The 12,516-nt window shown below is 47.3% G+C and overlaps 1 protein-coding gene across 1 annotated transcript; it reads left to right on the forward strand.

Annotated features, from left to right (window-relative positions):
- Positions 1 to 611: 611 nt before the first annotated feature.
- On the forward strand, positions 612 to 9,930 carry PSMD2 (proteasome 26S subunit ubiquitin receptor, non-ATPase 2). Its single transcript, XM_045776657.2, has 21 exons — positions 612 to 797; positions 1,219 to 1,275; positions 1,633 to 1,797; positions 2,668 to 2,789; positions 2,944 to 3,168; positions 3,671 to 3,829; positions 3,979 to 4,123; positions 4,308 to 4,368; positions 4,627 to 4,773; positions 4,937 to 5,043; positions 5,240 to 5,367; positions 5,594 to 5,681; positions 6,919 to 7,081; positions 7,203 to 7,304; positions 7,486 to 7,631; positions 7,889 to 7,972; positions 8,191 to 8,359; positions 8,445 to 8,539; positions 8,766 to 8,892; positions 9,332 to 9,450; positions 9,588 to 9,930. The coding sequence occupies exons 1-21, from the start codon at positions 663 to 665 to the stop codon at positions 9,768 to 9,770; spliced, it is 2,727 nt and encodes a 908-aa protein (XP_045632613.1). The 5' UTR covers positions 612 to 662; the 3' UTR covers positions 9,771 to 9,930.
- Positions 9,931 to 12,516: the final 2,586 nt, after the last annotated feature.

Raw genomic sequence — 12,516 nt, forward strand, 5'->3', positions numbered from 1 at the left:
TCTTGATCTGTTTTTAGTTCCAGAATTTAGCATCGGAGCATAAGACTATATTTTATTTATTGATTTCGACCAGGCTCCGCAGGTGGATTTAAGATGGTAGCCATATCCTCCAGGTAGTATCAGAGCACTCTCCTTCAACCGTGTGTGTGTGGGGGACGTTATGAAATTAATATCCCGCCGTGCTGTGTGGGGGCAGTAGATACAGATTACAGATTTCACACAGACGGCCATCAAGCATGCCACATTTGAAGAATCTCCTTCGTCTGTCCCACCACGCAGCCAACTGGGGTGTCACCGTGGGTACTAGTCACACCGCTGTGAGGAGACCCTATGGGCGGTCTCTCCGCTCGCAGCTTGTTCATCTCCTACCGCAGCGCGGCTGGAGGTCTCGGATCGCAGACTGCGGGGTCGCGCGGCGTTCAGAAAACTCCACATCCAAGCCGGGGCGGCGCCTCGCAGTCGCTGGCGGCTAGAACTTGTAGTTGTGGGGCGAGTTCCGTGGGCGGGGTCTCCCGGTATGCGGGAGTGGGTGGGTCCCAGCAGCGTTTCCGGTCGCAGGCGTGCTCAGGAGGCAGGGTGCCGTGAGACTCTCGCGCAAAGCCATATGGGAAACGGGGCGGTGCGAGCGGTGCGCGCGCAGCTGGCCGGCAGTGGCGGCGGAGATGGAGGAGGGTGGCCGGGATAAGGCTCCGCTGCAGCCTCAGCAAACCCCGGCGACTGCACCGGGCGCCGCGGACGAGAAGCCAAGCGGCAAGGAGCGGCGGGATGCTGGCGACAAGGACAAAGAGCAGGAGCTGGTGAGGCGCGGGCCCGGGACCTGGCGGAGGAGGCCGTGGGGCTGAGTCACCGCGGCTCCGCAGGCTTTGGGCCCGACTCTCAACGGCCCCGCAGCGTCCAGGAGAGGGCGGATGGGGCGATCCTCGGGGCTCCTAGCACTCTCTGCCCCTCATCCTCTGTTCCGCGCTGTCTCCTCCGCCGACCCCACCAGTCCTCACCACCGACTCGTGAAGTGGGCCCGGGCTGGTTACTGGTACCCCTCATTTTTAGTACGGCATTCAGGCAGCCTGGCCCAGCAGCCAGGGTGCCATTCCTGCTCTTTCGGTGTCCACCTGATCCCTCCTAAGAAGGCAGGCTCACTCTCTACCTGCCCCAGGGTGAATGGGAGGAGGATGTGTTTGGGATTCCTTCTTTTGATGAACTTCTTCCCCCAACCCTCAGTCTGAGGAGGACAAACAACTTCAGGATGAACTGGAGATGCTCGTGGAACGACTGGGGGTGAGTCATGGTGTTGACACGAGTGGGTACATACTTGGATCTTTCCTGCCTGTTTGTTTCATTCTGTTCAGGGGCAACAATTCCTATATGAGCTATAAGGAAAGACGGACTGTTTAGGGTTAGAGTTGTGATGATGTTATGAGAGAAAAAAAATCACTAAGGGTATTTGAAAGATTCTGTAGCTTTTTTCTTCAACTCTTAACCGGGATTATTTGTTTTTGTATCAGGCAGTGAGCAGGGAGTTGGGGAATCACAGATGAATAAGACACAGTTACCTTCTTAGGGGAGTTGTTAGTTAAACACTTCTGTGTTATGACTTGAGAGATATGACTCTGAGCTCTGACATCTTCTGATCAGGAGAAGGACACATCCCTGTACCGACCAGCCCTGGAGGAACTGCGGAGGCAAATTCGATCTTCTACAACTTCCATGACTTCAGTGCCCAAGCCTCTCAAATTTCTGCGTCCACACTATGGCAAACTGAAGGAAATTTATGAGAACATGGCCCCTGGAGAGAATAAGGTAAGCTGTTTCAGACGCTTGTGGAGGCCTAGCTTAGGACTTCCTTTTCATCTAGACTGTGGAGCTCATGCGGAGTCAGAGGAAGCCTAGCAGACCTGAGATCCAAGCTGGTTGAACTGAGTTGATCATAGTCAAAATACTGGCATAAGAGCTGACAGGAGGATTGCCTTCTCAGAATATACTGTTTCTGTCATTTATGGTGGATCTTGGGGTTTCTTTTTTCTTTTTTTAAGTAGTCTGTGCTCAGTGCAGGGCTCGAACTCACAACCCCAAGATCAAGAGTCGCATGCTCTACTGACTGAGCCAGCCAGGCACCCTCATGATCTATTTTAAACTTATGTTTAACTTTAATTTTCCTGTTTTCTTCATATCCCGTGTACATTCACTTGTTTTATTTCTAAAATAAATCCCTGGTTCAGTCACTTCTCTATTAGTACAATGGTAATCCAGGAAATCTTCAGTCAGCCTAGACAACTGCAACAGTCTCCTAATTGGCGGCCGCCTTTTTGTTCTTGACTTACACAGGTTGTTTTTCACATAGCAGTCACAGTGATCTTTTTAGATTGTGAAAATGTTCTCTGCTTAAAACCTTTTAATAGTTTATTGTTGCAGCTAGAATAAAATTCAGAGTCTCTATCTCCATTCTCCTTTTGATATCACTCTTCAGCCATATTGGTTTAAAAGGGAGATAGCAACACCAACCTTAGGGTTAACTTGAGGCTTAGCTTGGATAAAGTATGCACATTTCTAATACAAAGGTTGGCGGATAGTTACAATTTAATTTGGGGGATAGTGACAGTAGTTCTTAACTCCATAATGTGCCACTCCCCTTACCCTGGATTTGACTTTAAAGCACTGGTTTCTTCACAGCGTTTTGCTGCTGACATCATCTCTGTTTTGGCCATGACTATGAGTGGGGAACGTGAGTGCCTCAAGTATCGGCTGGTGGGTTCCCAGGAAGAATTGGCATCATGGGGTCACGAATATGTCAGGTAAGATCTTTCCTTCTTGGGGGTCCTGAGACATAATTCTAAGTTCTGTCTTGGAGTACCAGAGTATTGCATTTCCCAAACATTGAATTCCTTGGGCCACAGAAGTGCTTCTTGTGAAGCTGTACTCCCCTAATGGTCTTGGGCCTATTCATAGACATCTCGCAGGGGAAGTGGCTAAAGAGTGGCAGGAGCTGGATGATGCAGAAAAGACACAACGGGAACCACTGCTGACCCTGGTGAAGGAGATCGTCCCCTACAACATGGCCCACAATGCAGAGCACGAGGCCTGTGACCTGCTCATGGAAATTGAGCAGGTGGATATGCTGGAGAAGGACATCGATGAGAATGCATATGCAAAGGTCTGCCTCTATCTTACCAGGTGAGTGAGCATGGTGGGGATGGGTGGAAGGCCTAGCCTCCCCAGCATTTCTCTCTCAGTTGTGCCTCCTCTGTTTTCTCAGCATCAGTAGCATCAGGCTGCAGTTGATTTGTTGAGGTCTGTGAGCTTGTTGAGGAAGGACACTTCATGTCTCCTTAATAGTCAAGCATCTAGGGGCGCCTGGGTGGCTCAGTCGTTGGGCGTCTGCCTTCGGCTCAGGGCGTGATCCCGGAGTTCTGGGATCGAGCCCCACGTCAGGCTCCTCCGCTGGGAGCCTGCTTCTCCCTCTCCCACTCCCCCTGCTTGTGTTCCCTCTCTCACTGGCTGTCTCTATCTCTGTCAAATATATAAATAAAATCTTTAAAAAAAAAAAATAGTCAAGCATCTAGCTTTAATGCCTGGTATATAGTAGGCATTTAGTATTTATTTTGGATAAGTGAATTAAATGGGGTAAGTCAATGTCTGGAACTTCTTGACTGCTTTGTTGTATCTGTCTCTGTAGTTGTGTGAATTACGTGCCCGAACCTGAGAATTCTGCCCTACTGCGCTGTGCATTGGGTGTATTCCGAAAGTTCAGTCGCTTTCCTGAAGCTCTGAGATTGGCGTTGATGCTCAATGACATGGAGTTGGTAGAAGACATCTTCACCTCCTGCAAGGATGTGTATGTAGGGAAGAATCTGGCAAAGGAAGAGATGAGCTCATGGATGGGGCATTTGCATGAAGAGCTGGGACCTGTAGTTTCTGGTTAAGGCTTCAGGGGCTTTTCTTGATGGATGGGGGCTGAGCAGCTGTGATGGCTCTCTCCCACAGGGTAGTACAGAAGCAGATGGCATTCATGCTTGGCCGGCATGGGGTATTTCTGGAGCTTAGTGAAGATGTGGAGGAGTATGAGGACCTGACAGAGATCATGTCCAATGTACAGCTCAACAGCAACTTCTTGGCATTAGCTCGGGAGGTGAGACTCTTTGCCCTTTTCCATCAAGGCTTTTTTTGGTTTGTCGTTCTACCTGGCATTTCACCTCCCCGACTCTAACTTTGACTAGACTCTCCTTGGTTTAGAATGGCCATTCAGTGGGATAAAAGGGACAGCAGTGGGGGAGTAGTGGGGGAGCAGTTGTGACTCTCTGACTTCTCTTCAGCTGGACATCATGGAGCCCAAGGTGCCTGATGACATCTATAAAACCCACCTAGAGAACAACAGTGAGTAGCCATCTCCATGTGTGTAAGGACTGAAGGATTCTTAATTATGCCCCTTGTATTTGGAGTGATGGCTTGGCCCAACATATTCGTCTATCCTGTAGAGCTAAGAATTCTCACATACCCTTTCTCCAAGTCACTGTTGGGGGCATAGATAGGGGATCCCAAGTGGCCAGTTCAGAGCCAGAGACCAGCCACCATGCTGTGTTCCTTTCTTGCCCTACTCTAAACCTTTTTTCCTTTCCTCTCCCTCCTGTGCAGGGTTTGGGGGCAGTGGCTCTCAAGTGGATTCTGCCCGCATGAACCTGGCCTCTTCTTTTGTGAATGGCTTTGTGAACGCCGCTTTTGGCCAGGACAAGCTGCTGACTGATGATGGCAACAAGTGGCTTTACAAGAACAAAGACCATGGTATAACTTTATGGCTACTTTATCTTTGTGTTGCTTTGCTCATTTCTGTTATCCTTCTGTATAATGTGACAGGGATCCCCAGGGCTGTTTTTTACAGAGCTCTTTGTAACAATTTCTTAGGATGGGATCATTTTAAGACTGATAGGTTTTTTCCTTGGTATAGGAATGTTGAGTGCAGCTGCATCCCTTGGCATGATTCTGTTATGGGATGTGGATGGTGGCCTCACCCAGATTGACAAGTACTTGTACTCCTCTGAGGACTACATCAAGGTTGGTCTGTGCATAGCCTACTAATGGGGACATTGTCCTACCAAGTTCTGTGGCCCTCAGGGTCTCCCTTTCATTGGTGAGATCTACCTGGTTTTTAACTTCAGTTAAGGTGGAAATTACAGTGAAGTCCATGTTGTATCCATTGTGGTGGGGAAGGTAGAGTAGCCTGAGTGAAGAATCTGTTTGCATCTTGCAGTCAGGAGCCCTTCTGGCCTGTGGCATCGTGAACTCTGGGGTCCGGAATGAGTGTGACCCTGCTCTGGCACTGCTCTCAGACTATGTTCTTCACAACAGCAATACTATGAGACTTGGGTCCATCTTTGGGTAAGGCTTCTTGCTGCTCTGGTGGTAGTACTCAACCTGTAAGCTTTGTGAAAACGGCACTGGGTCCTTTTCACCTTTGTATTGCCAAGGAGTGCTACCCTGTCTGTTGAGTATTTGGCTCTTGGTGACTATTGAAATGATGAATAAATGACCAGTCCTCTTTTTGTTCCTTCCTTGTCCTGTCCTTGGTTGTGTGTCTGGGACTGCCTGTCCCTGGCTTTTGCAGGCTCGGCTTGGCTTATGCTGGCTCCAATCGTGAAGATGTTCTAACACTGCTGCTCCCTGTGATGGCAGATTCCAAGTCTAGTATGGAGGTGAGGAGAGACTGTTGGACATTTTGGGGAGGTAGGGAAGGTGCTCTGAGTCTTACCACTCTCTGTGATAAGTAATGAAAAAATGTGTGTGTGTGTGTGTGTGTTTATGGAGGGGGTGTGTGTATCACTTCGGTGAAATTGGAACTGGAATTTTAAACCTCAGGTGGTACTGAGGCTAAAGAGTTAACATTTTGGTATTGAGTTCCAGGCCTTGGGGTCCATGAGGAAGTACTCAGACTAGAGTGGGAGTAACTTAATCCAGCTTGGGGTGGCTGATTCTCTATCACTCATTGATTCAGTCATTGGCTAACCTTAAATTTTCTCTTTTCCCTTCTTTCTTTCCTTCTCTCCTTTCCTTTCCTTTCTGTTCCTTTCCTTCCGCCTGCCTACCTCTTTCTTTCTTTCTTTCTTTCTTTCTTTCTTTCTTTCTTTCTTTCTTTCTTTCTTTCTCTCTCTCTCTCTCTCTCTCTCTCCCCTTCCTTCCTTCCTTCCTTCCTTCCTTCCTTCCTTCCTTCCTTCCTTCCTCTTTCTTTCTTTCTTTCTTTCTTTCTTTCTTTCTTTCTTTCTTTCTTTCTTTCTTTCTTTTCTTTTCTTTTCTTTTCTTTTCTTTTCTTTCTTTCTAAGATATATTTATTTTAGAGAGAGCTCTCATGCTTGTGCGAGTGCGCAAGGGGCTTCAAATTCAAGCAGACTCCCCACCAAGCGTGGAGCCCATCGCAGGGCTTGATCTCATGACTCATGAGATTGTGACCTGAGCCCAGACCAAGAGTTGGACGCTTAACCAACTGAGCCACCCAGGCACCCCAACCTTAAATTTTCTTTATTATGCAGAGTCATTCTAGTGATAGATAAATATAGCGTGGCGGCTAAAAGCATAGCTTTAGTCAGAAAGACCTCAGTTCAAATTGTGCCACCTCTGCTTATAAGCAGTGTGATCTTGGACATGTAACTCAATCCCTTTAGGTTTTATTTTCCTCATCAATAAAAGAATAAACAGGACCTGTTTTGTGGGGTGGTCGTGAGGGTTTAATGTTAATAGTACATAAAACAGTTGGCATAGTGGCTGATATATAGTAAATATTCAGTAGTTGCTCTTGTTACTTTGACGTACCACCAGAAAGAGATTATTACCTAGTGTGGTTACGGTGGTCTGTAGGAATTGGTTGTCTTGAATCAAGATAGATAAACAGCTATTTTAATAACTTACCATGCATAATACTGATTTTCCTGTTTCTAGGTGGCAGGTGTGACAGCTCTAGCCTGTGGAATGATAGCAGTGGGATCCTGCAATGGAGATGTCACTTCCACTATCCTTCAGACCATCATGGAGAAGTCAGAGACTGAACTCAAGGACACCTATGCTCGTTGGCTTCCTCTTGGACTGGGCCTCAACCACCTGGGTGAGGGATGTCTCTCTGGGCAAAGGCTGATAGTACCTGGGTACAACGGGGGGGCTTATGTGTCAGAAACTGTGCTGGATGGAAGCAGGTGTCCTCTTGATGCGTCACATTTGTCGTGTAGGCAAGGGCGAGGCCATCGAGGCAATCCTGGCAGCGCTGGAGGTTGTGTCCGAGCCGTTCCGCAGTTTTGCCAACACACTAGTGGATGTGTGTGCCTATGCAGGTCTGTGTCTTCGTGCTTCCCCAGTGACTCCTCACTTCTCTCTTGGACCTTTCTTCAGCTTGATTCTCCTTTTTCAGTTGTTCTGATCTGCTGTAGATTCTTTAGCTTCTTCTATTTCTGGAATAAGCTTTTTTTTGGTGTCCTCTTTCTATCGTTTCTCGTCCTTACCACCATGCTGCAGGCTCTGGGAATGTACTGAAGGTACAGCAGCTGCTCCATATTTGTAGTGAACACTTTGACTCCAAGGAAAAAGAGGAAGACAAGGACAAGAAGGAAAAGAAGGATAAGGACAAGAAGGAAGCCCCTGCCGACATGGGAGCACATCAGGTTCTGTGGGCAGCTGGGCAGTGTCTTGAGTCAGGCTCTGAGAAAAGATAAGTGTGTAGGGGAGCAGGGGAGCTGGGTTTGGGTGAGAGCCCCTCTGGGTGGTGCTGTGTGTTGAGATGACATGAGGCTGGGTTCTGTACGTGAGGGGTAAGGGTGAGCCCCCACAGGACAGCTTTTTCTTCTTACACGGGACTTGAGTCAAAGGTGAATTTTTTGTTCGCTGAGCTTATTGGGTTCTGCTGCCTCTTCAATCGCAGGGAGTGGCTGTGTTGGGGATTGCCCTTATTGCTATGGGGGAGGAGATTGGTGCAGAGATGGCACTACGAACCTTTGGCCACTTGGTGAGTACTGCATGGAGAAAATTGGAATATACTGGTTTTGGTGCCTGGAGTTCCCCAGAGGAGATTCCTGATGGGTTTTCTCGATGGAGGAATAGTTTTTTTGCTATGCCTGTTCTCCAAAATTTGATTAAGTCCCCTTTTACCCATCAGTCTGTTCCTGTAACTGAGTTTGTTGTACTGTTTCTGTGATGCCTCTTGTTATTTTCTTTTATCACCAGCTGAGATATGGGGAGCCTACACTCCGACGGGCTGTGCCTTTAGCATTGGCCCTAATCTCTGTTTCAAATCCACGACTCAACATCCTGGATACCCTAAGTAAATTCTCTCATGATGCTGACCCAGAAGTTTCCTACAACTCCATCTTTGCCATGGGCATGGTGGGTAGTGGTGAGTATCGGTCAGAAAAAATCAGAAGTAGCTTGAAGGAATGTTTGAGGTCTTTTTTTCAGCTCTGTAATGGTTAACATTTCAGGTACCAATAATGCCCGTCTGGCTGCGATGCTGCGCCAGTTAGCCCAGTATCATGCCAAGGACCCCAACAACCTCTTCATGGTGCGCTTGGCACAGGTAAAGACTAGAACTCTTTCCCTTCAAGTGTGCCAAGGGAAGTATCTGTGGTAATGAGGGGGGACACGTAGTGACATGAGGGGGACCTTGAGTTTGGCTGGGAGGGAGGATTTGAATGAGTTGTGGGATTTCTGTATGGCCATGTTAGGTGACATCTCCTCATAGGTGACCTTTACTTCTCTCTCTTCCTCTCTCCCTCTCTCCCTCCCTCTCTCTTTTTTCCCAGGGCTTGACACATTTAGGGAAGGGCACACTCACCCTCTGCCCCTACCACAGTGACCGGCAGCTTATGAGTCAAGTGGCCGTGGCTGGGCTGCTCACTGTGCTCGTCTCTTTCCTGGATGTCCGCAACAGTGAGTTCCTGCTGAGACTCCTATAGTGGCATGTGGCCCCATCGCCACCCTCACTTACCAGGGCCACCTTGTAATTTAGGAGCAGACTCTAAGTTAGTTCTGTACCACTCTGGGTTCCTGATGTTCTTTGGGCCTGTGAAGGGCCTTATGAAACTCATCTCCCATGTTTTTGATCTGGCCCACAGAGATTTTTTTTTTGAGGATGAAGAGCTGAGCCCAGTGTCTGTTCCTAAGTGACTGAGGAAAATTAATTATTAAGTGTGAAGTCTGTGGACAGAATAAGATGAGAGTATCTCTGGGTTATGGTATGGTGTATGAGGGGAGGGGTGTGGATCCACCTGAACCACTGAGGGGTTAAAGAGTCAGAGCTGGAGTGGGGTCCCAAGGTTCAGATCAGGCGTGCCTTGATGCATCTAACTGTCCTCTGTTCTTCCCTCAGTAATCCTGGGCAAATCGCACTATGTATTGTATGGGCTGGTGGCTGCCATGCAGCCCCGGATGCTGGTTACATTCGATGAGGAGTTGCGGCCATTGCCAGTGTCTGTCCGTGTGGGCCAGGTGAGGGGTTGAACAGATGGGAGGGCTCTAGAACTTGGAGAATGCATACATACCTGCTTCTGTGACACTGGTATGGGCACTGGGTGTTGCTTCACTACCATCTGCTACACCGCCATTTCAATTTTCTTACCCAACAGGCAGTGGATGTGGTGGGCCAGGCCGGCAAGCCTAAGACTATCACAGGGTTCCAGACACACACAACCCCAGTATTGTTGGCCCACGGGGAGCGGGCAGAATTGGCCACTGAGGAGTTTCTTCCTGTCACCCCCATTCTGGAAGGTTTTGTTATACTTCGAAAGAACCCCAACTATGACCTCTAAGTCACTACGAGGGCCTCTGAGCTGCCACTGATATGTCAGTGGACCATGCTTCCTGCTGCCAGCCGTGGACACTGCTCCAGACCTTTGGGGGAAGTGTTAACCTCCTGTTATTTTGTTACTGAGTGAGATAACTTTGTTGAATAAAGACCTTTATCCCCAAGGTCCCTCTATGTGTGTTTTCTGGGGTATCGTGGCTGGAGGCCAGACCGGGGTGGAGAGTTGATGTGAAAAGCCATTGTTTATAGCAACTCTGAGCCTAGGCTAGCAGGGAGGCTGCCCTGAATGGAACAAATTAAACTCCTTGCCCTTTTCCCCTCCTTTTTAATCATCTTAAAATAGCGGTTCATCTTCAGGGGCGGGGACCATTGAGAAGCTGATCAGTGTAATGGATCTTCTTTCTAGGAGATGCATATACACAAATTTTAATACAAACTGTTACAAATAACTTTCTAAGGGGCTGTGGATACTATTCCCACCCCCACCCCACCCCACCAATGCACGCCCACCTCAAGCCCATTATTCCCTGACTTTGGGCTAAGGATCCCTGCTCTAAGAAGCAGCAGAGTCAGCCTTACTCTTTAACTTCTGTGCTACTGAATGAAAAGGACATCTTTTTTTTTTTTTTTTTTTTAAGATTTTATTTATTTATTAGAGCAAGCGAGCACGAGAGCAGGGTGAAGGGCAGAGGGAGAAGTAGATTCCCTGCTGAGCAAAAGCCCAATGCAGGGCTTGATTCCGGGATCATGACCTGAGCCAAAGGCAGATGCTTAACCGACTGAGCCACCCAGGCGCCCCTGAAAGGGACATCTTTATCTCCTTCAATCTGTCTCTCTTGGAAGGCTGCTGTTAGAGAGATTTGATCATGTTAACATCTACTTCTGTGCTGTCTTTGTAGAAACTGGGTGCAACAAAGGTTGACCCTGACCTTCCTCTTAGTGTAGCAATGGGAAAAAGGAGTAGCCTCCTTCCTGGAATGTAATCACTTTTGATCTTCAGTGCTCCTTCCTGGTGGGGTTGGTATGAGTATGGCTATGCTGCCAGTTGGGGCCTGGACCCCTGGGGATGCAGTGCAGAAGAACATATGGCCCTGCCAGATAATCAGCTAACTAACCAAGACTTTCTGTGGGTTTAGCTTCCGAGCAGTTTATGACATTTAATAGGTCTTCTATAAATGTTGAAGAAATAATGGTTCTACATACTTCAGAGCTCTCACAACAGCTTTGAGAGGTAGGTATTATCCCTGTGTTTTGGTGAGGAATATAATATTTGGAGAGAGAGTCAGTAACTTACTCAAGGTCACATAGTAAGTGGTGGAGCCAGGATTGGAATCTAAGTTTGACTCCAAAGCTTATGCCCTTATTACATTAATCTGTGTCTGTAGCCTTGGAGCCATGCAGACCCCCTTGTGGTCCAAGGTCTTGGCTAGCTGAAGAACGGCAACTTCGGATTAGTGTCTCATTGTCTTCTCTCTGTTCTTATTTGGCAGCCTGTATAAAACCTGTATGAAAAGTTGAAGTATTGGACTTGGGAGTCAGTGGACTTGTCAAACCCCTTTAATGGGATCTTCTGTGGTCCTGAGCAGATCAGCATGTCTGTTGAGACTCTGTTGCATGTAAAACGGGGATATGGTAATTGCCTTCCTTGATAATCCAATGGTGGCAATATTAAGATAATTTGGAGGGGCGCCTGGCTGGCTTAGTCAGTGGAATGCGTGACTCTTGATCTTGGGGCTGTGGGTTTGAGCCTTATCTTGGGTGTTGAGATTACTTAAAAATAAAATATATTTTAAAATATTTATTTATTTAATTTAGAGACAGAGTGTGTGGTGGGGAGGGGCACAGGAAGAGGGAGAGAGAAACTTAAGCAGACTCTGCACTGACTGTAGAACCCAACACAGGGCTCGATCTCACAACCCTGAGATCACAACTGAGCCAAAACCAAGAGTCAGACACTTAACTGACTGTGCCACCCAGGCAGCCCCAAAAATAAAATCTTAAAACAACAACAAAAAAAGATAAATTAGAAAGTAATTTGTAGGGATACCTGGCTGGCTCAGTTGGTGCAGCATGAGACTCTTGATCTCAGGGTTGTGAGTTTGAGCCCCATGCTGGGTGTGGAGCCTACTTAAAAAAAAAAAAAAAAAAAAAAAATTAAAAAAAAAAGAAAGTGATTTGTAAACTGCAAAACAGTCTAAATAAAGTGATAATTCTTTCCCAAATCAGTGATTGTGCTTTAGAGTAAAATTTTCATAATGACTCTTAACCTTTCACGTTCAGTCATTCTTTGAACAAATATCAGTGGAGCTTTACTCTGCACTGGACATTATTTTAGTTTGCGGGGATGCAAAGATACTGGAAAAAAACAAAACCCTATCCTCCAAAAGCTTACTTAATGGGAAAGAAAACAATTGTGATATATTGTTATTGATACTGTACTGGGGTGTGAAGAAGTTCCCATGGAATCCTTGAAATAGAGCCTAAGTGCCTAGGTAGGTCAGGGGAAATTTTTGAGGCAAGTGAGACCTGGAGGAAGATGAGTTTGTCCAGAGGAAAAGGGTAGAATATCGCTAAGGGGGTACAAAAAGAAGGAAGGTGGAAAAGCTATTTATTTTCAGAAACCACGGATAGTTTGCTTTGACTAAGTGTACAGGGCCAGGAAAAAGTGTGGTAGGAGATACAATCTAAAAGAGACACAGGCTCAGATCAGGTTTAGAAGAGCTTTGTTGTTCTAAGAAATCGACAGTGTC

The sequence above is a fragment of the Ursus americanus genome, chromosome 4 (assembly GCF_024610735.1).
Source record: "Ursus americanus isolate L20-20 chromosome 4, mUrsAme1.1.p, whole genome shotgun sequence".
Classification (NCBI taxonomy): domain Eukaryota; kingdom Metazoa; phylum Chordata; class Mammalia; order Carnivora; family Ursidae; genus Ursus; species Ursus americanus.

Bases quoted from the DNA above. Each gene is read 5' to 3' on its own strand.
- PSMD2 (XM_045776657.2), top strand. From the start codon at position 663: ATGGAGGAGGGTGGCCGGGATAAGGCTCCGCTGCAGCCTCAGCAAACC. The intron at 7,082-7,202 runs GTGAGGGATGTC...TTTGTCGTGTAG, and splicing joins ACTGGGCCTCAACCACCTGG to GCAAGGGCGAGGCCATCGAG. The intron at 9,451-9,587 runs GTGAGGGGTTGA...CTTACCCAACAG, and splicing joins TGTCTGTCCGTGTGGGCCAG to GCAGTGGATGTGGTGGGCCA.